The 25,114-nt window shown below is 48.5% G+C and overlaps 8 protein-coding genes across 8 annotated transcripts; 3 read left to right on the top strand and 5 right to left on the bottom strand.

The window, feature by feature from the left end:
- Positions 1–7: 7 nt before the first annotated feature.
- EV420DRAFT_1518168 (uncharacterized protein) lies at positions 8–5,163 on the bottom strand. Its single transcript, XM_060472046.1, has 20 exons — positions 4,963–5,163; positions 4,867–4,912; positions 4,730–4,818; positions 4,642–4,671; positions 4,531–4,595; positions 4,225–4,481; positions 3,786–4,178; positions 3,431–3,727; positions 3,183–3,379; positions 2,770–3,121; positions 2,657–2,715; positions 2,414–2,602; positions 2,222–2,356; positions 2,123–2,169; positions 2,054–2,073; positions 1,904–2,006; positions 1,531–1,853; positions 1,308–1,477; positions 977–1,257; positions 8–922 (listed from the first exon to the last, which is right to left on the bottom strand). The coding sequence occupies exons 1-20, from the start codon at positions 5,011–5,013 to the stop codon at positions 295–297; spliced, it is 3,732 nt and encodes a 1,243-aa protein (XP_060335906.1). The 5' UTR covers positions 5,014–5,163; the 3' UTR covers positions 8–294.
- Positions 5,164–5,783: 620 nt separating this feature from the next.
- EV420DRAFT_1518172 (IgA peptidase M64-domain-containing protein) lies at positions 5,784–8,238 on the top strand. The gene is made up of 9 exons (XM_060472047.1): positions 5,784–6,348; positions 6,399–6,529; positions 6,585–6,616; positions 6,668–6,789; positions 6,844–6,864; positions 6,917–6,935; positions 6,989–7,531; positions 7,586–7,624; positions 7,683–8,238. Exons 1-9 carry the CDS (start codon positions 6,075–6,077, stop codon positions 8,113–8,115), a joined length of 1,614 nt encoding a protein of 537 aa, XP_060335907.1. The 5' UTR covers positions 5,784–6,074; the 3' UTR covers positions 8,116–8,238.
- Positions 8,239–10,901, bottom strand: EV420DRAFT_1518177 (uncharacterized protein). The gene is made up of 4 exons (XM_060472048.1): positions 10,674–10,901; positions 9,110–10,617; positions 8,956–9,057; positions 8,239–8,899 (listed from the first exon to the last, which is right to left on the bottom strand). Exons 1-4 carry the CDS (start codon positions 10,750–10,752, stop codon positions 8,537–8,539), a joined length of 2,052 nt encoding a protein of 683 aa, XP_060335908.1. The 5' UTR covers positions 10,753–10,901; the 3' UTR covers positions 8,239–8,536.
- Positions 10,902–13,790: 2,889 nt separating this feature from the next.
- EV420DRAFT_1303172 (uncharacterized protein) lies at positions 13,791–15,586 on the top strand. Its single transcript, XM_060468427.1, has 4 exons — positions 13,791–14,827; positions 14,883–15,281; positions 15,345–15,416; positions 15,469–15,586. The coding sequence occupies exons 1-3, from the start codon at positions 13,981–13,983 to the stop codon at positions 15,374–15,376; spliced, it is 1,278 nt and encodes a 425-aa protein (XP_060335909.1). The 5' UTR covers positions 13,791–13,980; the 3' UTR covers positions 15,377–15,416; positions 15,469–15,586.
- A 565-nt stretch (positions 15,587–16,151) lies between these two features.
- On the bottom strand, positions 16,152–17,998 carry EV420DRAFT_1518209 (uncharacterized protein). Its single transcript, XM_060472049.1, has 2 exons — positions 17,879–17,998; positions 16,152–17,821 (listed from the first exon to the last, which is right to left on the bottom strand). The coding sequence occupies exon 2, from the start codon at positions 17,818–17,820 to the stop codon at positions 16,219–16,221; it is 1,602 nt and encodes a 533-aa protein (XP_060335910.1). The 5' UTR covers position 17,821; positions 17,879–17,998; the 3' UTR covers positions 16,152–16,218.
- Positions 17,999–18,015: 17 nt separating this feature from the next.
- On the bottom strand, positions 18,016–20,738 carry EV420DRAFT_1063766 (MFS general substrate transporter). The gene is made up of 13 exons (XM_060465591.1): positions 20,324–20,738; positions 20,203–20,269; positions 20,013–20,146; positions 19,886–19,959; positions 19,789–19,821; positions 19,669–19,741; positions 19,134–19,620; positions 18,965–19,078; positions 18,804–18,895; positions 18,610–18,743; positions 18,418–18,550; positions 18,342–18,357; positions 18,016–18,264 (listed from the first exon to the last, which is right to left on the bottom strand). Exons 1-13 carry the CDS (start codon positions 20,588–20,590, stop codon positions 18,143–18,145), a joined length of 1,746 nt encoding a protein of 581 aa, XP_060335911.1. The 5' UTR covers positions 20,591–20,738; the 3' UTR covers positions 18,016–18,142.
- On the bottom strand, positions 20,739–24,070 carry EV420DRAFT_1063820 (ribonuclease H-like domain-containing protein). Its single transcript, XM_060465592.1, has 12 exons — positions 23,657–24,070; positions 23,522–23,605; positions 23,265–23,467; positions 22,884–23,214; positions 22,736–22,835; positions 22,595–22,685; positions 22,140–22,544; positions 21,800–22,083; positions 21,617–21,744; positions 21,468–21,563; positions 21,034–21,412; positions 20,739–20,981 (listed from the first exon to the last, which is right to left on the bottom strand). Exons 1-12 carry the CDS (start codon positions 23,954–23,956, stop codon positions 20,887–20,889), a joined length of 2,496 nt encoding a protein of 831 aa, XP_060335912.1. The 5' UTR covers positions 23,957–24,070; the 3' UTR covers positions 20,739–20,886.
- Positions 24,071–24,154: 84 nt separating this feature from the next.
- On the top strand, positions 24,155–25,112 carry EV420DRAFT_1518222 (uncharacterized protein). The gene is made up of 4 exons (XM_060472050.1): positions 24,155–24,255; positions 24,304–24,392; positions 24,445–24,708; positions 24,758–25,112. The coding sequence occupies exons 1-3, from the start codon at positions 24,194–24,196 to the stop codon at positions 24,696–24,698; spliced, it is 405 nt and encodes a 134-aa protein (XP_060335913.1). The 5' UTR covers positions 24,155–24,193; the 3' UTR covers positions 24,699–24,708; positions 24,758–25,112.
- The last annotated feature ends 2 nt before the right edge of the window (positions 25,113–25,114 follow it).

Raw genomic sequence — 25,114 nt, forward strand, 5'->3', positions numbered from 1 at the left:
ATGGTTCGTTGCGCTCGCAATTAACCTTTTTCTGCTAGTTGTCGTCTTCGGACGCAAAAAAGGAAGCTAGCTGGTAAGCACACCACTCTTTTCCGTCTCATCCATAACTTACATCTTCCACAGTATTAGACTATCTGATAATGATATCTATACCATATGCAATGAGAGTGTTCAGTAAAAATGCTAATGAGAGGTCAAGTACTTATACGATGCAGATACCCAAATAAAGAACGAAAACTATGCGACGATATAGCAGAGGGATAGAGAGAGAGAGAAAAAGGAGTGTTATACAAATCAAAGCTGACTCCCAGAGCCGCTGTCTGTCTGCCACGGGATCTCATTCAACCTCATCCGATCTCGAGTCGACTTCTTCGTACTCGGACGCGGCACACCAAATCTCGCAGTACTCTCCTGCCCATACACAGTCGCCGAAGTCTCAGACGCCGTCCTTCTCGTCTTCTTCGGAGCGACTGTCCTCGGAGACTCGGACCCAGTGCCTCTCGCCACGGGCTTTAGCCCGGGCTTCAGAACAGGTACGATCTCCCTCGCCAATTCTCGAACGAGCACCGCACCATCTCCGCCGCTTTGGCTCAGGTTCTCCACGATACCCAGGAGCCCATACCTTTCGACGAGAACCGCACGATTGGGGTGTACCTCACAGACTGTTCGCAAAATACGGAGGAGGTTCAGCCGCACGACAGCTTTCGTGTTGTGTGCTAGCCGGTCGATGATCCGCTTGAAGAAGGCTGATGACTTGGTCATGGCGATGGTGATAGGCGTAGAGAGACGTGTCATCTTCAAGAAGGGATCAAGGAGATTCTCGAACGAATTTGCCTTGGCCGAAACAAAGCATTGGAGTAAGGAGCTTATAGAGTCCGGTTTCATGAGCTCGTCTTCGACTCGTGCAGTTTCATCTTGTAACCTGTTGCGGGTGTAAAGTCAGCCCGATAAGCCTTCGAACATATGTACGCCCTACCAAGACAAGATAGATTCCAAGGCGCTAACCTGGAAATAAGGATCTTCGAGTAGCTTCAAGTACATCCTAGGACCATCTTGCTGCCACAAGTATGTCCGACAACTCTTCCCTGCGCTAGCCAGATCACACAGAATGGGCAAAGCAAACTGCTTCAACGGCGAACTCGTCTCTATGACTCGTTTGAGGCAAGGGATAATTCCAGCTTGTGCCGCTTCCTCTTGACGCGATTTGTTGAGGCGGCAAAGGTTAAAGCATGTCTGAAAGATATGATTGGACATTTCCTGCGTTGAAGGTAAGTAAATGATATCATAGTTGTAACGAAGACACATACTGTACTGTGAGGACCTGACGATTGTTCATCCAAAATGCGAACGAGGATCTCAATAGCGTTGGCATTCTGTAATACGTCCAGGAGTGTCGAGTTCATCGAGAGATGTTTCACAGCTTTCAACATCAACACGAGACATTCTGGCTCCAACAGCTCGCATGCACGTAAAAGTCCTGTCGGGCAAAGCGTTTGGCAGAGTCCATCTTTTCAAGACATCAGAACTCACGGCGTATGACCTTCCTCGTACCCAACGCATTGCGAACGTGAATGTCCGACTGCGAAACCTGTGAAAATACCAATAAAATTTGTATAATCTTCATCTTCATATCCGTTGACGGCGTTCCTCGGTTAGCCATTACGTTGAGGAGTGCCGATGAAAGAGGGTCGAGAAGTCCTTCTCGAATGAACATTCGACAGAAATCGTTCTTCGTTGTGGGACTCTGAAGCTCAAACACACTTCCGATTCCATTAAGAGCGTGGACGACCAGTTCGGTCTGTTCCGCATAGTCTTCGTCAAGTAGGTCGACGAGCACCTTTAGACCTCGGCACCTAAATAAGGGTATAAGCAAAAATCGACAATTTCGGCGTCTCCGACCTACGAGATGAACATCTGAAGGGTCAGAACGGACGTGTGACAAAGAAGTCGGATGAAATTAGAGGCCTCCAACCGGCATTCAGACGGGTACCTTTTGGAAGTAAAACCTGCCAGGTATGAGTTTTTCAGCGAAAACAATTGATATGTTGCGTACCCATCATGACTGGTATCCCACTAGAATAACTTGAACGAACGGAACACCAAAACCAGCCAATCCACTCACCCTATTAAACAGAAACTCTCGAGGAAGCCCAAATCCGCAGTAACAAGCTACCAATACGGTAAACATCTTGCGAGCAGCTGATGTAGATGCCTAACCCACCAGATTAACAATTTGCAACAACTTCATGTTAACGTCTCTTGAGCACTTGCCCTCCAGAACCTCCAAAATAGCAAGCATTCCATGTGATGACACCAGCTGGACTTGCATCTCCGGAGTATCGGCCATTATTCCGAGCTGTATTGATACAATTGTCAGTACAACAGTAGTATCAAAGGAGTTGTCGTAACAAACCAGCTGATCGCATGCGTCCCGCAATTGGAAGTCAGGCGCAGAAGGCGTGAGTTCATCGATAAGCTGATTGACTTGGGTGCACAGTCGAGCATATTTGTCTCTCTGCAGGTTTGCTTCCAGGTCATCCTCCGCAAAACCTTCATCAATCTCAGAGAATGGATCCTCTTCATCTGAGTTCTCATCCCCTAACTAAATAACAACAAATGAGTGGTAATGGTCAACGCCACGCGATAAAGCACGAACCCATGACTTATTCGATAGCCTTGTATTAAGTTGTAATGCCTGCATGGGTTGCTCCAGCGCTGTTGCTCAACCCATCAGTTCAAGCACTCGTGGTGACCTATGAATTCACTTACTGTTTCCATTTGGCTTCCCAAAGACATCTTCATAATCTTCATCATCCCCCTCCGCATACTTATCAAACTCTGGCGTACTCTGAGCCCGCTTTGCCTCCGCGCGACCAAACGACCCCCCACTGCTCCCAATTGTCCCAACAAATGACGACGACCGTGAATGAGAGCTTCGCATAGTGCCAGAAGGCGGTCCCGGAAGGGGAGCAGATGGAAACCTGATGGGACTGAGAGAAGGACGTGAGGTCCTCCTTGCTAACTCTGGCGCGGACTTTGGTGGCGCAGGGACGGAATTAGATAACGCAAAGGCCTTGATGTCGTCTGGGTGAAAGAGACCTTTGCGGACAGAGTTCTTCATCTGTGACATAGAAGCCGTTTGTTAGCATCAAAAGGGTATCCGGGAGCAATAGAGGGTTCACCTTGAAATTGGCGACCTTATTCTCCAATTCATTCTCATCCGCCAGGTCAGAATAGTCTTCCACTATGGGCTTCATTTCCGGTGAGGGCGCCTTTGCCAAGGGTATAGCACTGGTACCAGGACTTCGATTTGGCCGGATAGTCTGCGCGTTGTCATCCGTCTCAGTTTTATCATCGTCAGGCGGGGTCCGCTCCAGGGCTAAGCGATAATTATTAATATGGAAACGACAGAGGACATGCTGTGACGAACCCTGCAACTTGGTGAAAGATATCCCTTCCAAGAAATCATCATCCCAGTTGTCAGTCTGTACTTCTGGTGGCTGCAGGATAAACGCCAAAGGTTGAATCTTTTCCACTAAGCCTATTCCATTGGTTTTGGGAGCAGATCCCAGTTTCCATGCCGATGGGGCTGACGTTGACGGGCCCGAGCCAGCAGACGTAGACGTGGGTAAAGATGGCTTGAATAAATTGTCGGTAGGGGAGCGACTGGGCGAAGGTGGCCGTGATCGTGGTCCTCGGTGAGGGTGCTTGGATGGTCGTGAGGGCGCTGCATTAAAAGAACCGCTAGTTAGCCATGAGCAGTTGAGAGAAGTGTGAAGGCGGACATTTCAAAGCCTCGTTCCATTCTTGCACCTTGAGTACTGCTTCATCATAGTTGTAGTTGCTCAACGGTCTTCGATCTGCCGCTCTCGTCGCCGCCTCTCCGTTTGACATTTGTTTACGCGTTGAGACCATCCACGGATGCTTGAGAAGCTTCTTGGCCGATATTCGCAAGTTGCAGTCCTTCTGGAAGCAGTGATATAGGAAGTCTTTGACAATGGGAGACGCGCCCTCTGGTATCGGAGGGCAATCATCCTGGACGATGCGAAACAATGCAGGCATTGGCTCAAGCGTATAATAGGGCGGGTTCCCTTCCAAGAGTTCGATAACGAGGCAGCCAACAGACCATATATCCGACGCTGTTGTTGCACCAGACTGTTCAATTACCTCCGGCGCCACTGTTCAAGTCAATGTAAGTCCCGCAAGGATGAAAATGACACGCACTCCAGTAAGGACTCCCCACGACGGCATCATCCAAGGCACCGTTGGCAGTCGTACTCGCCACTCCAAAGTCCGCAAGTTTCACAGTCCCATCTTTGTTCGTGAGGATATTGGCGCCCTTTATGTCTCTGTGTATGACGCCCTGGTCATGAAGATAGACAAGGCCTTCCAGTACTTGGGAGATGTACACGGATACCAGGTTCTCAGGAAACTTTCCGAATCGCTTGGAAATATTGTGCAGTGAACCGTTCTCGCAGAACCTATGCCACTGATGAGAGGAGCATCGGAAGGGCAGATCGAAATGCGCACTCAAGAATGATGTACAGATACTCCCGTGTCTTTACGAAACCCTTGTACTTGACGATATTCGCATGCTGGAGGACAGTCAGGGTATAGCAGTAGCGGGGATGTTGCACACACGTTGAGGTTCTTCAAAAGGTCGATTTCGGACTATGTACAAAGGCAAAAGGTCAAGGGAAGGGATGGATGGAATAGACAATGAACGCACCATGATTTCTCCCAGCTCACTCTTTGGTATATTGCTCAATTGTATCTCCTTGACAGCAACGGTTTCTCCAGTGGCCCAGTTGAGTGCACCTTTGCGACGAATGAGCCGGATCTCGATGTCGAAGAATCAACACATACGGTAGACTTGACCAAAGGCACCCTTGCCCAGCGAGTCTCCCAGTTGCTACAGCTTGACGATGAGGACAACGACAAGAACATCGGGGCCGAACGCACATAATCATGGAGGGATTTCGAGCTGCCAGTCGACTTTGAAGGCGTCGCCATGTCCGTATTAGTAGGTCGTTAAAGCTCTTTCGTCCTCAGCGGCCAGAACGGAAAGAGAAGGCGTCTGTCACGACGAAAGAAAGAGAACAGAAGCCGGAACGCGCTTCCTGAGAGAGTGTCGCGTCCAGCACTGACCAGTTCCCAGTCAAGAAAGCGCCGGTACCGTGACCTAACGTCACCTATAATAGCTTTTTTGCTGCGCGCACTAGCGCTACTAGACCTCAAATCGCTATATTTATTGACATGAAAAAATCAGCAGGTTCAACCGGATAATAATCATATGCGGTATATGATTCAATCCATGGAAAAACATTGATTTGTAGAATGATGCATGAGAGCTGGGCCTTCGAAATTTCGGAATGCTCGACACCTTTTGAAATCATCTGTCACATCGGGAGAGGCAGGGTTGCTATGACAATTAAAAAAAAAGACAAAGGGAACATTGAACACATTGAATAGTGAACTTGAAGCACACGAGTCCAAACTCTCATTGACGCACAGCAACGTTATATTCGGGAAAAGGGTTGGAAGCTATACATTTCACCTGGGGGCCCCGGGGCCATAGACCAGAGTCAACGGCTCTATGTAAGATGACTCAGAGTGACAAACGGTCATATAATTGGCACATATGTCTGTTAGTAGTGCTGTGTAGAATCTGTACACATAGCAGTGGTAGATCTAGCGCTTGCCGTAGATGATCGTGGCTGTGTTGGAATCATCGGCCCGGCCGCCCCGCACGTCCATTTTCTCACGAAGTCGAGAAGTTAATCTCAACAGGAACTTCGACCAACCTTCGACACTTCAAGCTTCAACCTCAGTCAGGTGAAGTCGCTTCATTCGCTTGTATTTTTGGATTCGAATTATTAGGATCCAAAAAGTCCTTGGGCCTGCTAGGTATTCTTACAATCGGTGAGTACCAAAAGACCCTGCCACGAACTACTTATCAAAAAGCAGTCATTCGTCTCCAAATCTATCGTTTTCATTGTGTCCTATTGCTAGAGACAGTTTTATATCTCTCAGATCTAATCATTAAATATAACTCAAGCATCTCCAGGGCGACAATGTTGTTTACCTTCCTGGCTCTGGCTCTGGCTCTAATCTGCGGCGCCAAGGCGCATCACCATTCTGAGTCTCTCAATGACCACCTATCTGTCCCTAGCCACTTGGGTAAATGTGTTCGCCAATTCAATGAAGAATACCACATCCCGTACTGGTACCCAGATCAAGAAACACTCGATTACAGTGGTGTCGAACCCCCTCCACTTGAAATCGAGCCGCTTATCATCTCAGGGCCCAGCAGTAACCGAGTTGACTTGGTTTTCTTCTCCGATGGCTGTGAGCGTTCGTCTCTGGTGTGATTTTATCTAATAAAACTCCTCCCATAGACATTCTCGAGGAGCGCGAAAAATTCATCGTGGACGCTATGCGACTAGCGGAGGACGTCTCCAAAAACCAAACATTCAATACAGTCCAGCCAATACTCAATTTCTGGGCCGCATTCACACCCAGTCAAGAAGTGAGTGACTGTATTCCAAGCTCATTCATTACGTTGCCTTTAACGTACTTCTCAGAGCGGTGTTGGTGTAGGTGGAAAGCCTAAGAAGCAAGCTTAAAACAATCGTCTCTCACTTACGATGCACTAATCAATGCGCAGTACCACGTACGGCCTCTATCGCCCTGGAACAGAACTTCGCGGGGTCTATTATGCAAAACCAGAAGTGGCGGGAGCTGCGTGCTCCTCCATGGGAGATCAATGTGATTTTCCCATTTTGCTAGGTAAGGAACAAAATTTCCCATGTCAGGGAACCTTTTACCGATTTAAGGTCCAAGGCAATGATCCACTGTACGGGGGTGAGAAACTGATGGCTGGCCTAGCATCCTAAATCTAATGTATCCGCGATAGGTCTTGGTGGCAGATACACGTCAGTACGAAGTGGCCATAAGTATCTACGCAAGAAAGCTTATCTTCCTACAGAGTAATCACGTCATCGATAGTCAACGGACCCTCGATCCTACGCCACGAACTTGGGCACTCCATCATCCTTGTTGGGGAGGAGTATGATGGAGGTGAGGTCTACCGCGGCGTCGATGCATATCACGACTTGAGCGAACCCGTTCCATGGGCTCATTGGCTTACGAACCCACCAGAGGACGGCCAACCTCCTCGCGTTGAACGATCCGTCATGCCGCTTCAAGACTACGCTTGGTCTATGCTCAACACATCAAAGCCCTGGACAACCGAGTTCGTTTCATCCGGAACGTTTTCGCGCCACCTCGTCCGATTTTCGCTCTCGGGCCTTTTGGAGAGCTCCGACCTCACGGTGGAATTGGATGGTATTGACCTAGGTTGGGTTCCCAAAGAAGGACTGGGCGTAGATCGATGGCATTATGACGTCTACCAAGACGATGCTTTGGCTGGCGGTACGCATGAGGTCAAGTTCACACTCCTCAACGCGGACAGGGAAGGTATAGCTCAGTTGTGCAACGTGGAAATCTTGGAATTCGGTGATGAGAATGAGTGCGTTGGTCCCCTTCTCATCAGAAAAAAGATGTTTTCTCACACTCATTGCAGGTTCATTGCGGCACCGAATTACTATGGTGTTTTCCCCACGTCCGTTCTCCATAATTATGCTTAAAGAGTCAAGATTAATGGCTCCCCGTTCCTACAGTTACTCCGCCACGAACAAGACGTCCTATCGCCCAACAAACGAGGACTGTCTCATGCGACTCGTCACGACTTCCAACTTCTGCAAAGTCTGCCTAGAAGGCCTCTGGCATGCCCTGCTGTCAAAGGTCAACCTAATCGATGACGTGACTGAGGGCTGTTCTGGGAAGTCCAAAACACTCACTGTCGAGTTGATCCCGTTAGCCCAGTTCAGACAAGTGCCAATTGAGCCGAATGAAAGCTATACGATTACTTGGTCTAGGAACGGAGAAGTCATTGAAGCGTTTACCAATAAAACAACTCTTATCGTGGACGAGAACGCCGGCGCGACTTACACGGTAACCGCGAAATACGCTACCACGGAAGTGAGAGTGGATAAGGAAGGCCATCTGGTTGACAGTATGGATTACACGGTTACAGATGCTTGTGAACAGTGATGTCCATTGCTTGTGACTCTGTGTTCGGTGTGCAGAGAGGAGAATATTTGACTTCCAAATGAATTGCATGATGGGGTAAATACTGTGCTGTAGGGTATTCCGATAAAACCGAGTTGAAAGAGAATAAACTGTCCACATAGTAAGCGCATTAGGAACGTACGGTAAGGTCGAAAGCGAATATGAATACACGAGGATAAAAGCACAAAAGTGGTGGATGCGCTGACATGTGCCATTGAACGACAGTGGTCTTAAAGGAAGGACACAGTGAAGTATGATTATGTGATAATCGATAGCAAGGAGGACGAGGCCTAAGGCGGTAAGTGATTATGAGGGCTCACAGCAATACAGAACGAGGAGGCATGCGAAAAAAGACAGAGAAGAAGGGAAAATCCATACGCGCCAAAATGAAATATGAAAAAGGTTACATAACAACGCACTTGCAGCATCCTCCTGCATCCTCTTCTTCTAGACGAGGTTCCTGGACCTCAAGCTTTGCCGCACCAGCAGAAACTGGTTGTAGTTTTGCGGTAGTGTTTGGCGCGTAGTGTGAGAATGGTACAGGCGATGCAGGAGGTTGCGTCCGAACCGGCAAGGGTGTCCGGTCATGATTCGTAGATATTGGAGATAGTGGCGGACGCGGCTTTGTCTCCTCCTCGTACGCCGTATCTTGTACAGTTGGGTGGTCGTTATTAGGTCTTCCGAACTCATCCATGAGGATACTGTCAGGATCACCATCCAACGGTGGACGATACTTCGAGTGGTCATATCCGAATGTTCCGGGAGCCTGTCAATGAAAGTAAACCAAAACAGACTTGTAGCGTAGGGTAAAAGAACACTTGCCGGTGCGACGACTCTTTCCGTTGGTCTGGGCTTAGGGCTACCATCCGCTTGCTCGTAATGACCGTTGAGGCCCTTCTTTCTAGCAACGACTGGTAGAACCACCTAGGGGAGCGATACATCAGTGGATATTACGACCTGATGAATCTTAACTTACATCGTCCCAATTACCTTCCCGAGGTACAGGTTCTGTCCATGTAGGTATGGCGTCTCGCATATCGTCGTTGGGTGTTGGGTAATGAGCGACACTGCGCCTCTTTGCTTCTTCGTCTCGTTCTTTCCTCAAAGCCTCGTTCCTAGCACGTGTAGCTTTGGATATGGTCGTCCTTGACTTTGATGACGCAGAGAGAGAAGCGGGTGAAGCACCACGTTTTTGTTGCAATGTAGGTGAGGCGGTTTTAGTCTGCGAACGGCTAGGTGGAGTGTATGAAGTTGATGCAAAAGAAGGGGGCTCGCTAGATCCCCTTGCTATTTGCGTAGGTGTCGCCATTCGAGAGTGTTCGGTCATCTGACGTGTAGGTGTAGGTATTCGAGATGGTTGTTGACGGGAAGATGGTCGATGGAAAGTGGGCGTAATACTCCGCGATCCACGCGTGGCTGTAGGCCCAGGTGTCAAAGCAGACGAAGCATCAGACACACCATTGTGATTGGAATATGGCGTGTAATAGTCTGACGAGTTCCCAGCGTCCGAAGCTTCTCCATCCAAGTCGGTCAATGGGTGCTCGTCCATTACTTGAGTAGCGTCTGCAACGCCATCTTCTTCCATGTGGAAGCTCCCCCTGCGTTCAGTAGCGCCAACACTGTCCGCTCGCCTTCGCCTTCGCCTACCTTCCTCAAGGGCGTCCGTCAAAGCATTCTGGGCCTCGGTTTTCGTTCTAAGGGAATGGCCATAGTTGGCGATTTCCAGCATCTCTTGGCGCCGGCCTACTCTTAGTTCGCCCACACCACCATTCCGCGACACCTCTCCCCGATACCAATGCTCAAACGGACGTTCTTCTGATTCCATGGAGGGCCGTGGAGGGTCGTCAAGCGGCTTTCGGATGCTTTCCTGGGATTGATATGCATTGAGAGAAGGGGATGATTCTGGTTTGAAAGGAGCCGGCTCGTTGAGAAGAATCGGTTGTTGACGACTCGTTTCGGATATAGTCGAACGAGAAGCAGCTGCCGGTTGTTCATGCACTATCCATAAGTCAGGATCAGTGGTGGTTGACTGCGGGGAACCGTAGGGACTGCCGCTATTTCCCGGGATGGCATAGTTATGACTTGAGGTACTGCCAGCTCTGCTTCGAGTAGGCTTGGGTATGCGAGTTGGTTTGGCTTCGACATGGCGAGGAGATCTTGACCGCGAACCATTGGACTTCCCATTAAGTCGTCCTTTCTGCGTGTCAGACGAATAAGGTTGCGAATATGTTCTTGAACGGGTCGAAGAAGATTTGGCAGGGGTAACGCGTGAGGATGATGAACCACGATCTAAGGAAGTCCGTGCTTGTTGTTGAAAGGGTCGAGAACGCGAAGTTGTCGCATTGTTTTGATAAGAATTCAAAGCAAAGTTCTGTCCTCGATATCCAAACTCGTTGCTCGCCGTCACTTTCGACACGTCCTCCGACGAGGTTATAGAAATAGCTGATATGCGCCGGGCAAGTGTTCGACTCTCATTCTCCAGTCCTGGAGTATATCATTAGCAAGTCTCAAACAACAGGAATGTTCGTCGAAGATTTTACTTTTTCGCAGAGCCGGTACCACCTCCTCGTCCCAAGACGGACCCGGACCAGGTAAAGTTACCGTTTGGGTAAGGGCCATGGTTGAGAAAAATAAAGAAAATTATGGGAATTAAAGCGGAAATCGAGCCAACCAAAGGCTCGATTCCGGGATTGGCAAGCAACAGAAAGGAGGAGAGGAAAGCAAAGAATGGCGGTAGGTGGTGGTGGGTGGCAGAGACTAAGATGAAGCACCGGCACAGAAACGATGAATCCCAAAATAGAAATAGATAATTTGTTAATATTTTTTTACACTTTACTTAAGAGGACAGGCACAGCTTCGTAATATGTCCCCAAGTACAACGTCAAGAATATCGTTGACCTTTGCGACGTCGTTTTCTCCTTCCCAAGCAATAGTATGCAAACCTTAGTAAGATTGTTGAGAAGCTCTCGATGACGGAAAGATGGTATTGTGAACATGGCAACTGATATAAACGCCTTTGATCAGTTTACTCGGTCCGCCAAAATTTCGACGACTTAACAGCGGACAATCAGATAAAGGACATCGGCCAGGTTGCCAGTACTACCCATAGTTCATGCTCAAGAGTTACTCTCACGAAGTCTCCAGCAGACGCTCTTTCCAACAAGAGAAAGTAAAAGGTCAGAAGAAGGTCAGGGTCCTCAATAGTCAAAAGCGCACAATGATTCCGTCATTCCATCAACCGCAAGACGTTAAGTTCCAAATTTGATGCTTGATAACATAGCGCAGTGATGAGTATCAGTGACGGTATAATAACAAAACGAAAACATGCGAGATAAGTGCTTTCACTCCTCACTTCCCCCTCGACGCTGTAGCTCCAAAAACTCTATACTCTTGTCCGCAGCGTCCTCGATGTCACACTTGAACCTCCCCTTCGGACCAAAGGCGACGGCGACGAAGGTAAGGCGGTCCAAAAGTGATAGAAGAACAACCCGTGACGTCGCAGTCCCGTTTATAATCCCTTATCAGAATGCTGGGCCCAACTGTCCATCGGTAACGGCATCCAATATGTCACAATCGGTCCGCCATCGCCTCGGGACAATACCTGCATGAGGCGGAGGAAGTGCACTGTCGTCCCAGTTTGGGAAGACAGACTAAAGTCCAAAAGTAATTTTAGAGATCAACAACTTCATCGGGTTTTGCCGCTCACTAGAACCTCCGTTTGAACTTCTTCGTTGTTCCGTCTGCTGCTCCTGGTGTCAGGAACTCAATGCGTTGCCTGAGACTATCCGTGATAAAGTTCGGCTGGAGTCTGTGGAGTAAATCATAGCAGTTGCCAATGGCTATTCCTTTGCCGCACTCACCAGAAGCAAGATACCGAGTGGTCTGTCAGATCGACCAGACGCCACTTTAATGAGCTTGTCAGGCGCACACAACTGAGCAACGGGGGTCTTTACAATCTGGAAAAGTCACCAATGGCCGGTCTTGGCGGTCTATGGGTGAACGTTCAACTGAGCTGTTAGTCAACGCGCGGAAAGGGCTAACAAAGGGCTAATAGGGAACGCACCCTAGATAAAGGTAAAAGAAGAATTGAATCAGTAGTGGCTCGGACAGCTAGGAGTGCTGGAAAATCGACCCATGCTCGGAAAACCGTTATACTTCTCCACTAGAGTGAATGCTGAAACAATGAACTTGAAATCAGTCTGTTGCATCCCTGCAGCGTCTGTTGAGGCCAAGTCCGAACCGTTAGAGGTATATGTAGATACAGTAGTCGTTGCATTTAGGATCTTGATGAATTGAAGGAAGACTTCCAATGATTGCTGGTGGGAAATTGTTAGCAATTTTCGATACTTAACAAGGAAGATTGGCAGAAGCCTCAACGAGCATGTAGCGGATTGTCCCAAAATCCATCGCTATATACTCCATGTATATTAGATTGGACTATCGACCAGTATCTGCACAAAACGAACGGAGTAAATTGATGGAGAATTTCAGTCAACTTTACCATAACTATCAACCAACGCAAGGCCGGACTAAGACTTGACGATTCCTTCTGTTGCAAGCGACTACAGATTTGACTGGCGTTATTCCTCGTGTGAGCTGCGTCGGCTGACAAAATGAGAAGTCGCCAGCATGTCCGATCGAGCGCCTCCACGCAGTCCGGGCGCTCTCCAGACTGTAGAATGGTTCGCCCTGCGTGAGGATATGATAAAACATACACTAGTACATGGCTTGGTATATTGGGTCCAGCGGAGATACCGTTCGCAAGCTCATGATTGTTGAGGCTAAAATAAGCGCGGGCCAATATCAAGAGTCTCGTCAAAGTCTTGTCTACGTGATTGCATAGATAGCGAGATGCTAAAGTGCTGTCCGATGTTGATGAGCGGCGGGAATGCATATACTTTGATCGCAAGACGCAAGATAATAGCGAAGAGTCTCAAACAGAAAGGGACCTTGGATCCAGAGCAATCCCTTTGACGGTCTTCCGCTTTTCCATGATTCGAATGGAATCCCGAGTAGAACATAAAGCCAAAATAAGGAAGTTCTTCAAAGGAATGGTTCTCTTTGAACGTAGATAACACACGCTAAGAGTCGAGGCCGTTAATAGTTCCGTCCCGTAGAAAATTCTGTGACGATTTCTGGCGGTAACAAGTTCTGAAACGGACACCCAGCCCCCAAAGCGCCATGCGCTTCGAAATATGATTCAGGAATTTGCATCGAAAGGGGTTCTCGGCGCCACTTGGGGTCCTTTTCATGAGCCCCCAGTAATGCATGAAAGCATTTGCGAGCGACCCAAAGTGTGGAAGATCAGTGTAAGGAGTGGGAAGTTACTGCGACAGTGCGAGCGTTGCCATCGCAGATCAGCAGAAAGTTCATCATCTCCGTGAAGCGGGTATAGACGCGCAGACGGCCTAGATTTTTGTCCACCGTTGTCGCCGAAACCCGGGGAACTATCATGAGTATGATGGACAGTCAATGATAAAAATTCAACGTACGTGAGAAGCAATAAAAGGTGCGATATAATTAATGACTAACATGCGGAAAGGACCAGTGATTGTATGTACTGGTGTATCAGACGTCAGTCGCGGTGGATGACAAGAGAGGAAGGTGATGACCAAATATGGGCGCCGGCTCGGAATTTCGGGACCGGATTTGTTGATCTCAAGCCTCGACTTAATTTTCTAGGAGCAAAGACGAATATTTTCGGTACACCCCCCGATATCTGACATTCACACATGAGGTATTCCACGATGATACTTGAAAAGCCCGCAACAAATTCTTGGCTTCTTAACTGCCCCAAATCTGCGCTCAAATCCATCCCCGGCCTCCCACTAGTCACTTGCTTAGACTATGCGCTACATTCCCCAGGAGCTCATTGACGAAGTCATCGCCTTCGTGCACGACGATATGCCAACCCTAAAAACATGCGCCCTCGTTTCTCATGCCTTTCTCCCTTCCAGCCGCAAGCACACATTTTCTCGAGTCATCTTGGCTCAAAAGGACTACCGCTCTAGCAGTGCTCGTCCATTTTCTGGGGGAATAATGTGTACCTGCGACAACTTTCATTCCCTTCTTCGCAGCTCACCCTACATCGCGTTCTTTGTCGTCTCACTTCGAATGGTACACTTTCAAGTTGAATACGGAAGAGGTGTTCGCGGAATTTATCATGAGGACACGCTACCATGCATCCTCGATTCTCTGCAGAACTTGCAACGCATCACCGTTGGTGCTGACGATAGCAAGGTATCGTGGCGTATGCTGCCGTCGGTCTTCAAGGAGGCTTTATTTCGGTCGTTTTCCCTCCCCAGTGTCCAGTGCATTGACATTGATCAACTGGAAGATATCGACCTACCACGCACTCTGATGGGCCGCCTCGCTGGATCACCATCTTTGAAGCGGCTTTCACTGAATTGGATCGAATATTCACGCGCTCCCCGTTCTGATGGTCTGGCTGATGCAGACGTACGGGAGCCCGTGATACGTCCGCGTCTCGAAGCATTGGAGCTATCAGGATATGATTGTCCAGTTAGCGCAATGTATCTATCAGGACCAAATTCTCTATTCGACACCCATCACCTCCGTGAGCTTTCGGTGGGCTTTACGGGGAAAGATCTGCAGAGGCAGCGTTCTTTGGTTCAAGCCATCATCGATCAAGCCTCGAATACTCTGGAGTGCCTGGTCTATCGGCAACTTTTTGGTATGTCCCCCATTTTGTTGCGTGGGAGAAAGAACTGATGGACTCGGACAATCAGAATGGGACTCTTCATTGAGCCAAGGGCCTCTTCTGAAGACAGAACATCTCGCGCGTCTGCGATCGCTGTACGTTAGCGTCGATTTCGTACCACCTCCCGCTTTGATACCATTGACGCGTACGTTGGAGGAGCTAAAACTGCTGGTGATTTTACGAGGCAATCACGTACCGCCGTGTCATGAATGGTCATTATTGGATGAACACATTGGCCATTGTCGCGACATGCCATCGCTTCGTAGCGTGGATCTTAAGCTGCACAGTCAATGTGGGCATAACTGTTATAGCTTCTTGTGCACAGGTGCCAAGGGGGCCGAGACTCTGAGAGCTTCACTCAAAGAGGTCAAAAAGTCGCTGCCTATATTGCGTCACCGAGGTATCTTGAGTGTGGAGGCAATTCGAGGTATGGGATTACTTATCCTCTTCGGCGTCTTCCCCAGACTCACCCAATCAATTTTTGGCATAGTGCGTCGAGTATGGAGCGGAGAGTTTAACTAGCGCAAGTGTTACACCAGCAATAACGACACACTCAAAGATCGTAAGTTCTTCATTCACGGACCGAACTTCCACCTGACAGGCTTACCCCGTAGGTAGTAGACTTGTATCACTACAAAGCTGAGGTTCCCTGTAATCTTGAATATATTTGTAGAAGGAATACTATGAAGTATCATCAATATGCTGGCAGAAATGTGGAAACTTTGAGCAACCCCTCCATTAATGTATGAGCTTATGCAACCGTCGCATCTGATTTTCAAACTTGGCCTGTTAATCACTGACGGTCTCGTAGACATAGTCTTAATAAAACCCTCTCCGAAAACGTACTGAGGCTAGGTGCATCAAGTTGGGGAAAGAGCGAACGCGAAAACGTGCACAACAGTGATCTCCGATTGTGAAACAAAAAATATTCTTGGCTTTCTTCAAGATAGATAGTAGAGAACCGGCCAAGTACATGACTTGGACGCTCCGTATTTGACAATCAACTACATGCATTTTTGACGAGCACCATTGATGGGGCAAGACAGCGTCAGCACGCAGTCACTGTCAGTTATTTCGATGACACGGCTTTCAACATGTGCAAGAAACGTTTCGGCGCAGTCCAGCCTACCTCTTCGTTACAGCGGAAGTTGTGCGCCAGTTGGCACAGTGCACAGCTGGTCGGCTACAGAGTTGCACCGGAATGAAGGCCGACTGAGCTTACGTCCAAGCAGCACCTGTTCCGATACGAAATCGATGATGCGAAATGGTAGAACTTGAAACGTGCAGTGGCAAAGGTTGGCCGAAAAAAAAATAGCTGAGATATATTCTTGCCATTCTAAGGCGGATATATAAATGAAAAAAAATCACCGGCTCTGAATACGCCACGCCAAACTTAGACCGGCCTTCTGGTAGGGGCTAAAGACTTCCCGCATCTGCTGTCTTCGAGATTTCATCTGAGCTGTAGAGAGCCGCGCCGCTACAACGATAACCGAGAAGCAACTAAGCCTAGTTACTCCGAGCGTCCCCCAGTTCGTATGACGGTAATCGAGGAGTTTCTTCACACCGGTCATTTGACGCAGCTGTACAGAAATTCGTAGGTCTGTGAGTGCCGTAAGGTTCTGTCTCTTGGGCTTGCCGGTGAGATACTCAATCACAGAGGATGGAAGAAGTAAGGGCACGTCGTAATCTTCGTTTTCGATGTGCAAGACTTGGAGGGACGGAACGGAGGGAAGTATACCCAGAAGAAACCCACGTTCGTCGACTTCAGGAGCCGCGATGATCAATTTGGTCAAGGAACACGCTGATCGCTCGAAAAAACGGATGAAGATATCGATATCTGGCCATGAGGCAGCGGGATCTGACCACGGTGAGCTCGTTCGAACAGCGAGCTCGCTGATCGAAGGAAGCGTCACATAATCAATGAATCGACTGACCGCTGCACTGTCGGTATGCCGGAAATGGACATTGACTAGACTGTCCAATCGATGGGCATCACGTTGGCTGTGCCGAAGATCTCTACTCTGTTCCACCTCTCCCACTTCCAATTCCTCTAGGACTGCCGCATTTTCCACAAGGTAGAAGAGATCGCTCAACGCAGCTGTTTCAAGCTTTACCGTGATGATATTTTGCACTGGTAAGGAGACAATACCACTGGCACTGTCGACGTCTAGATGACGAAGTCGAGGAATTGTGGCATAAAGTTTTCGCCGCCAGTTGATGATGGGTGACGCGGAGCTGGAACGATAGGAGCGAAGCGAAAGTGTCTCAAGTATCGGAGCATCTGGGATATTCTGGTCTAGTGCCCTATGAACAGCATCATGCCCATTGAAATCGAACTCCAATCTGCCGATGAAACATTTGCATCGATGTAGTTGGGAAAAAATAGCATTGAAGGCAATGTTTTGGTAGTCACTGTGATAATGTGAATCCCAAGACTCGGTGAAGGTGAAGTTAATACTGAGAGGCAGGTGCCCTGACGATGATATCCATCTCTTAAGCACCGAAGCCCAAGCTGCGGCTTCTTCTGAATGAGGCCTATTGAATGCGTGGTATTCCACGGACAGAACCGCCCAAATCCTGGGTATCGATAATGCCACATCCCGCCACCTCCTACATACCCACAGGAGTCGTAGACGACTCTTCCGGAAAGCAACACCATCATGACGACCGGAATCAAGATTTGGGTATTGTGCGCAGTGAGCGAGAAATACTTCTCCCAGAAGCTCCGCAGGGAGAGAACGTATAGGACTTGCACGGAGGAGCGTACGATGGTCAGCGATGGACTTGACAAGTTGGGCTTCACGTTGGCTAGTGACCAAAAGCTGCTCTTCAAGATCAGCCTTTTGTGTTCGAACTTGCTCAAGGAGCTGTTCCTGTTCAGACAGAGACTTTTGGATCACAACACAGTCGTGTTCATTTGGAGCATGGTTCGTTCCCAGAATATCGGAAACGGAAACAAGTGGCATCCTGTGTATCCCGTTGTCAGTGATTTTTTACATCGTTACAACTGTTACCTAGACGCACGTGCAATATAATTGTGTGCTAATAAGCTCTTTCTTTCTTTGCACGAGTGGGTCTTTGACACCGGTGAGTTGGGTGGCCTCGTTGAGTGAGGATGGCAGTCGCAATTGGGTGGCGATGGTGGCGGTGCTGAGGTTATGCTTCCGGGCCGCTGACATTTAGAGAAAGCAGAAAAATCAGGACATAGACTTTGTGGAATACATATTGCTGGTCTACAGGATCTAGGGTCAATTAACAGCTTTCCAATAGAGGCCATCCTAAGTTCTATTATTTGCTACCGTCTTCACTCACTTCTCCTTGAACTCTCCATTCCTCGCCCTTTTTTATTACCAGCAAAACCAATAGTCCACTGAGCAACAGAATTAGGGCAAAGATTGTATACATCCAGCCTGTGAGCACCGCAGTAAGGAGGGGAAGTAGGTAAACAATGTATTAGTTTCCATCACGAAGAACCCAAAAAACGCACCATCGCCAAGCTTATCCTTTCAGTGAGTGTCCTTGCAAGTCAGTAAGGAAAAATGCTGCAAGAACATGTGACAAACCTGCACAGGTACTGCGATCTCCGTACCAATAAATGCCGCCATTCCACGAAAGGAACTGTTTAGTGCTACAGCACTGGAAGAGCGACCCACATTTGCATCAACGATATAAGCCAATTCGCTGGCATAAGCAGAGCTAATACGGAACGCATTGATCACACAGATCCAAATTTTGATTGAGGAGCGTAGACTTACATTGCGAAGAAACCCGAAACGAATAGCATAACGCATATCGCAGAAACATGCACGCGCTGTTGACATACCCACGCAAGCCCTATGACCGACATAGGGAAGAGCCAGATGCTATATACTGTGCTCCTCAAGCGCATCTAGAGATTGAAAATGAGAGATGAGGGAAGCAGGAGGCAGAGGAGGCAGGGGATGCAAACCTCCGGGTAACTTTTGCCTCCATTCTTTCGCCTGAGCCTTGCTAATTCACGGTCCGAGAAACGACCTCCTAGTATGCTCCCCGCCATCGATCCTTATGGATAACAGATAATACCATTAGTTTCGGTGATGCAAAGCGAACAAAGAGAAACAATCTGCAGACCCAGTCCGAACGACAGTAAGATGAATCCTATCGTAAGCGCATCGTAATCGTAAGCGCTCCCGAGAGTTCGAGATGTTGTGTATACGACTATGAAGCAGTATGAGAATAGAATACCTGTGGGGAGGAGTCGAGTTGTATCATATATCACAGTCCACAAAAGGCCGCGTACCGGAGGAGAATAGCATGAGAAGATTGTTCCGGCGTCGAAGAACGAGCCATAACGGATGGACCGGGTTGACATCCCTCAAAGAGAGCGTTATTGTTGGTAGAGCTTCCGGGGTCAAAGCGCCGGCGTTAGGATTACTAGTTTCCTGTTTTTCCAGGTCAACATCGGTCTTGACATTTCCGTCCTCCCTCGTCTCCTTCGTATCGGTTGGTTTCTCCAGAGTTTCAGCTTCCTTGGCCCGCTGCTTTTCTTCGTTTTTCAATCGCTGTGCTTGCTCCTTCAAATGCCGTTTCAAGATATTTTGGTATGCGTAACTTCGCTCTTTCCTGTACGTGTCTTTGAAAAAGAACAAGAAGCACAAAAAACTAGACCCGGCAAGGATGGCGAGGAACCAGAAGGGGCCACGCCAATTAAATCCTGTAGTGAGGACTCCACCAAATACTGGTCCTAGAGATGGACCGAGAAGAGGAGAAATATAGTATATACCCATCTGTGAGACAGGAATAAGCGTCTGAGCAGTCCTACTAAGGGCACGAACCTTTGTTCCTCTTTCCTGAGGATCGAAAATGTCTGCAAGACTAGCCGCGCCGATAGTCATCACAGCGCTTGAGCTGGACCCAATGAGTAAGAAAGTCAGCAGATAAAACACCATACGCACCCTAAAGCCTGCAGGCATCGCATTCCTATCACCCTATGGAAAAGAAGCGCTTGATAAATAAATTTACTTGGGCACAAGTGTTGGAGCAGAATCTTACAAGCCTATCGTCTTGCTGGTAGCCACGACGATTGAACCGGCGGTGAATATCAGGAGCGAAATCAGGTAGACGAACTGGCATAATGAATTAGTCAAAACAGCACCCAAACACCTTGGCTGCGTTGTACCCGGCGGCCTTTCACTTCGCTGATAGAACTCCAAAGCAAGGGTGTGACTCCTTGCAAGGCAATGAACAAGGAAATGCTCAAGCTAATTTGCCCACTCGTTGCAGGGAGGTCTCTTTCCATATCCTCGATCGCAGCTAATATAAAGTTCGTTAATTACTGCCAGTCATACATCTTATGGAAGCAACCTCACGATTTTGTATGTTGGCTCCGAATCCGGCGATCATCGAGCCTGAACAGATCACTCCGAGGACAAATTTCTAGAGCACGACGATCGTAATGGAGGGCGGCACGCGACCGTGAGATTGCCTTACCTTGCGCATGGATGACCACTTTCGTGGATCATCTTGGACCGGGAGATGCTCGATATCCAAAACATCCTCTTCGACCACTGGGGCAGCGACAGACTGGTCGTCACCCTCTACGATGCTGGATTGACGCACATCTGTCGTCGAATTCAAGGCCACTGTAGCGGGCGTCGCGGCACCAGAGCTGGTCATTGGCGGGAAAAAATAGTGGGTGGATTGTTCAAGATTCTGAATGCCCACAGCGGGGGAAATTGGGGAAGTAATGTGATTCATCCATACCAAGAGCCAATGAAGTAGCTTGCACTACGTCTTTCGTCCGACGACAACCGAGATACGAGGTGAAAAGCCGAAAAATCATCGCTCCACGTGAATTCGCTTCAAAAAACTGCCGACTTCGAAAAGGTTTAGGGGATGACATATACGTTACTTTACGCAAAACAGTTACTCTGTGGCGAAAGTTCCAGCTTATTAACGAGGGAGATATCGGGTAGTCCGGTCACAAGCGAGTATTTGATTGGCAATGAACACTACGCAAACAAACCTCGCCTTCAAGAACGTAAATTCCCCGGTCATTTCTGGAATGTGTGAGACTGATTTCCACTCTTGACCTCACTATGTCCCTTAGGAGGAGCTGGGAAATCGCCATAGAAATAGGACCCGCCGCCTGCTTCTTCCTATGAGATTCCGGAAAAACATGTTGCAATAAAACACCGCACCTTTCTTTTGTTTGCCCTTCTTTTTTACTTTGTTATCTCCGTGGATTTCCGGAACTTGGTCAAGGACATTTGGCACAGACGAAAAGTCAAACGGCTCTGGATCTTGAACGGCGCTTTCACCCTCTCCAGATTTCGATTTCTTGGAAGAAGTCGCCTCCGTTCCTGTCGTGCCGTCATCTGTATCTGCAGGGGCGGCTCGTTTACGCTTTTTCTGCCTAGCCTGACCAACCACGACAAGGGTATCTTCAATCTGTTCCCGTGGCTGCCTTTGAGACGCAGGGATAAACGGTATCTCCGCTTGCATCTCTACTATACCATCCTCAGCGGTTTCGTCAACTTGCATGGGGATAGCATTCTCTTGAGGTTCGATACTGACACGCTAAGCATAAGTTAGTACACCACGGCAGTTGCAGCGTGGAAACGGACGTAAATACCTTGGGTACAGATGGCGCGATGGAAAGTGTACTATGTATCCGGGTAACTAGTTCCCGGAACCGACTCGTATCGCTGCTCTGGTTCGTGTTCGATGTCTGTTGAGTGAGAATCAGTACCAATGTCATGAAATCATCTGTTGAACCCTTACGCGAGCCATCTTTCCAAACAATGCGCTCTGCGAAGTTGCGATACCTGGGGACGATGACTGGACGGACGGTTTCGGAAGGGCAGTCCCGAAGAGCGATGATTTGGACGCTAAACTCGATGCAGCCGTAGCTATGAATGGGAGATATCAGATGAGAAGAATACATAAGAGTCTGCAGGGACTGACAGCCGGACCACAGGGTAGAAGACGGTGTTGGCTGAGTTTCTGGAGCTACAACGTCTTCATCGACGTGCTCGACTTCCATGGGTTCTGGTTGCGGTTCGAGAATACTTGAGGCACTAACAGAACGCGAAAGATGGGCCTTGACTGCATCACGGATGGTATCTAACAGCTCCCTCGCTCTTTTTTTCATTAAAGGCGGAGGAGAATGAAAAACTCTCAATAGCGCAGCCATGTCGGCGGGAGGATTTTCTGCGAGTTGGAACAGGAAATGATTAGGCAAAAGATATCTGGAAGAATCGGAGGTCAGAATGAACGAGGCTACGAATGTCTAATATCGGCTAACCTGGTACTCTCGTCCTCCTCGCGGGCAATCTTATCCCGCCATGCATGAACACCTTTGTATACTTGCTTTTGAAGCGCACCAACGCCCACATTTGGCGCCGAAGCGAGAAGAGTGCCTTTGTTCCATTTACGAGCCAAGGTATCCCATCCAGTGCTACCAGTTCCTTCAGCGGCATCATACAGCTCTTTCTCGTATACTTTCAGAGCGGTTTCCTGTGATCTGGCAAGCACCTCACGAAGTAGGGAGTCGCTGGATAACGGAGAGGATGATGGGCCACCTTCTAGAGCTTGAGAACGAGCTTGGGATTCGCCACGATCCAACAACGCGTTCCGAAGATTATCGTATATAAACAATAGGAAGTGTGTATCGGAGCGAGCATATTTCAGCATCTCCTCAGGAAGTGGCCTAAGGTGACACTGTCAGATCCAGCATGTTAAGAGACATGAATTCCATACCTTATGCGCCAATCGGCTAATTGATACCGCTTGTCGGGGAGGAAGTCGCAGTACATCTCCAGTAGATTCGCGAGGCCATGCTTAGGGAAAGCTAGCGATCATCAGCTTCGCTAGCACTGGATGCAAAAGGTTTTGACGTACATAAAATCTGAGATGCGTGGTAGGTGTCGAAAAGATTCACGATATATAAATTTAGGTCTTGTTGCAGCCATACGATATCGCTATCGGCGCCGTGGAATACCTGTATGTAGGGGTTGGTCTCAGGTTATAACAGGTATGATTTACTAACCTTGATGATGCCCGGGTCTGCAAAAACCTCATTGAGAACTTCCAGTTCATCTCTAAGGGAAAGAACGTCTATTATCCAGTCCTCTTCTCGTGTACTAATCTGCATCAGGCACAGAAATCCTGCATAAGTACGATAACTGTGGTGTTCCAGGTCGACTGCTATTTCTGTCACTTGACGGAGCTTCCCCAGCATGGTTTGCAGCTCTTCTGGCGCAGAAACCCAGCTGAAAGAGGAGGTCTCGAAGGGCTTGGGCCGTATTGGTGGTGCTTGATGAAACATATGCGGTGGGTACGACAGATGGGTGATTTCATATCGATACGGATGAGTGGACCTACGAAATCGCTCAGAAGAGGATGCATAAGAATGGAATAGCAAACATACAATGTACTGGCGCTATCAGACGCATCACTATCTTGATCAAGAAGTTTGTACCCTAAGGGAACTTTCGCGTGGTATTTGTGTTTCAAACGAGGATACCAAGGTGTATTGCTATTATCGACGAGGACCTTGAATTTGAGTTGAGGCTTAGCTAAGTTGGCTGCATGTTGGATGACCGGAGCAGGTTGACCTGACGATTTCTTCTTCTGCTGCGGATATCATGAGGGCAAGCAAGAGCGACAATTGATAGGGATCCAAACCTTGATGGAAGAAAGGTCCACTGAGGGATTTATTGCAATGGCAGGAGGCTTTGTCTTACCCTGGTACTCATCCAGTGAGGTGTCCTGAAAGAATGTCATTATACAACCACAGAAGCATACATGGTAGGAACTCACGACACGCTCCAGCAGTTGGTCCATACGGTCAACGATAAGCGTCTCAAAGCTATCCAAAATATCATCTTCGCTCCGAACTTTTCCCTTGCCTTTTCCTGGAGTATCAATAGTTGCCGCCAGTTCGAGCAACCGATTCGTCAAGAATAACACCTTGGAGGAGAAAACATCTATGTCTTTTGCAAAACCGGGGTCCATTGATTTGTGAAAGGCGAGATCTGGAGGTAAAAGAGCGGCATTTCTCGTGGCCTTCAATGCTGCACGAGGAATGTTCGTGTTCAACTCCTCGAAATTGGGAGCCATGTCGATCGAATAACCAGAGAATTCAGGCTTTATTTGAGGAGAAGAAGGGAGTTATCCCGTACCCTGAACGGTGAAAAGAGAAACCTGGATGAAGGTCGAGCACTGAAGCACCAGAAATTTGCGAAATTTGCCTGCCATGCGCTACACGTGACAAACGTGACAGCTATCCATCGGGCCGGCCTCCGCTCATGAAATTCCCACCACGTCCGAGTTCTTTCCTTGACTACATCGTACAACATGTCGAGAAGGACGTCCTCAGTACCAGACATCGACGACTACCCTTCACTTCTCTGGATAGCGTGCGTCGCACTACCCCGCCCGGCATTTTTGTAAATAACCTCCGGCAGCGTCCCTTCTGTTCTTCTCGTGTCGGCATATTTTGCGCGCAAATGGTACCTAGCTCGTAAGCTCAAAGTTCACGGCATTGGGAAAGGGGGTTTGTACTCTGGGCTACTCTGTCTTTGCCACGACCAATAATCTCTTACTAGCACCGGGATTCCAGACTGGTGTACGACGTGTCCGTGTAACGCCAGACATCGCCGCACGGATACAGAGGGGAGAAGAAGTCAGTCCCGAGGAAATTGCGGCGTCTATTGCGCGTGCGGAACGAGAGGCGGAGAACGGGCCGCCATCCTCTGCGGCTCCTACGAAACCGACATCTGCGCCGGCGGAGCCTGTGAATGAGTGGCTACCTGAGTCCCTCTCAGCACCGAAAAAGCAAGCAAAGAGAAGACGAAAGTAACGTGCATGTTGTGAGTGAACAATGTATCAGATGCTGGCAGTGATTGACTGTATGAACAGCTGTCTACATACCGCACATCCTTAGCATCTTCATGCTAGCACATTTACTTATAACGTTAACGGAGCTATCCTTATCCTGCTTAGTCGGGGATGAAAAGTGTGGATGATACTAGATTTTTGCTTCAAGTGCTGTCTGTCCCAGATTATGCGACTAGGTACTATGGCATCGTCGCCTGTTAGTATTCCAGATGGGAATTCGTGGGCATACGGGTATACAAGTCTCCCGTATGAGTAACATTAACACAGGACAAATGAAAGTAATCTCAGCGTCGACACGAGGCATACAAATCCATTCAACGAGTTGCGACGGTAGATATTGCAAGATATTTCACTACACATTATTTATGATATACTGAT

The sequence above is a fragment of the Desarmillaria tabescens genome (genome assembly GCF_030435595.1).
Source record: "Desarmillaria tabescens strain CCBAS 213 chromosome Unknown EV420scaffold_6, whole genome shotgun sequence".
Lineage (NCBI taxonomy): Eukaryota > Fungi > Basidiomycota > Agaricomycetes > Agaricales > Physalacriaceae > Desarmillaria > Desarmillaria tabescens.

Coding starts and splice junctions, on each gene's coding strand:
- EV420DRAFT_1518168 (XM_060472046.1), bottom strand. CDS start 5,013: ATGGCGACGCCTTCAAAGTCGACTGGCAGCTCGAAATCCCTCCATGAT. Junction 3,380..3,430: donor ATCTTTCACCAAGTTGCAGG/GTTCGTCACAGC, acceptor ATTATCGCTTAG/CCCTGGAGCGGACCCCGCCT. Junction 2,603..2,656: donor GGCTATCGAATAAGTCATGG/GTTCGTGCTTTA, acceptor GTTGTTATTTAG/TTAGGGGATGAGAACTCAGA.
- EV420DRAFT_1518172 (XM_060472047.1), top strand. CDS start 6,075: ATGTTGTTTACCTTCCTGGCTCTGGCTCTGGCTCTAATCTGCGGCGCC. Junction 6,349..6,398: donor GGTTTTCTTCTCCGATGGCT/GTGAGCGTTCGT, acceptor CTCCTCCCATAG/ACATTCTCGAGGAGCGCGAA. Junction 7,532..7,585: donor GAATTCGGTGATGAGAATGA/GTGCGTTGGTCC, acceptor CACTCATTGCAG/GTTCATTGCGGCACCGAATT.
- EV420DRAFT_1518177 (XM_060472048.1), bottom strand. CDS start 10,752: ATGGCCCTTACCCAAACGGTAACTTTACCTGGTCCGGGTCCGTCTTGG. Junction 10,618..10,673: donor GGTACCGGCTCTGCGAAAAA/GTAAAATCTTCG, acceptor GATATACTCCAG/GACTGGAGAATGAGAGTCGA. Junction 8,900..8,955: donor CGGAAAGAGTCGTCGCACCG/GCAAGTGTTCTT, acceptor TTTCATTGACAG/GCTCCCGGAACATTCGGATA.
- EV420DRAFT_1303172 (XM_060468427.1), top strand. CDS start 13,981: ATGCGCTACATTCCCCAGGAGCTCATTGACGAAGTCATCGCCTTCGTG. Junction 14,828..14,882: donor GGTCTATCGGCAACTTTTTG/GTATGTCCCCCA, acceptor TCGGACAATCAG/AATGGGACTCTTCATTGAGC. Junction 15,282..15,344: donor GAGTGTGGAGGCAATTCGAG/GTATGGGATTAC, acceptor TTTTTGGCATAG/TGCGTCGAGTATGGAGCGGA.
- EV420DRAFT_1518209 (XM_060472049.1), bottom strand. CDS start 17,820: ATGCCACTTGTTTCCGTTTCCGATATTCTGGGAACGAACCATGCTCCA.
- EV420DRAFT_1063766 (XM_060465591.1), bottom strand. CDS start 20,590: ATGAATCACATTACTTCCCCAATTTCCCCCGCTGTGGGCATTCAGAAT. Junction 20,147..20,202: donor CGGAGCCAACATACAAAATC/GTGAGGTTGCTT, acceptor ACTTTATATTAG/CTGCGATCGAGGATATGGAA. Junction 19,960..20,012: donor GCGAAGTGAAAGGCCGCCGG/GTACAACGCAGC, acceptor TCATTATGCCAG/TTCGTCTACCTGATTTCGCT.
- EV420DRAFT_1063820 (XM_060465592.1), bottom strand. CDS start 23,956: ATGGCTCCCAATTTCGAGGAGTTGAACACGAACATTCCTCGTGCAGCA. Junction 21,413..21,467: donor TCGCGCCATCTGTACCCAAG/GTATTTACGTCC, acceptor ACTTATGCTTAG/CGTGTCAGTATCGAACCTCA. Junction 20,982..21,033: donor GAAGGGCAAACAAAAGAAAG/GTGCGGTGTTTT, acceptor AGGAAGAAGCAG/GCGGCGGGTCCTATTTCTAT.
- EV420DRAFT_1518222 (XM_060472050.1), top strand. CDS start 24,194: ATGTCGAGAAGGACGTCCTCAGTACCAGACATCGACGACTACCCTTCA. Junction 24,256..24,303: donor CCTTCACTTCTCTGGATAGC/GTGCGTCGCACT, acceptor AACCTCCGGCAG/CGTCCCTTCTGTTCTTCTCG. Junction 24,393..24,444: donor TCACGGCATTGGGAAAGGGG/GTTTGTACTCTG, acceptor ATCTCTTACTAG/CACCGGGATTCCAGACTGGT.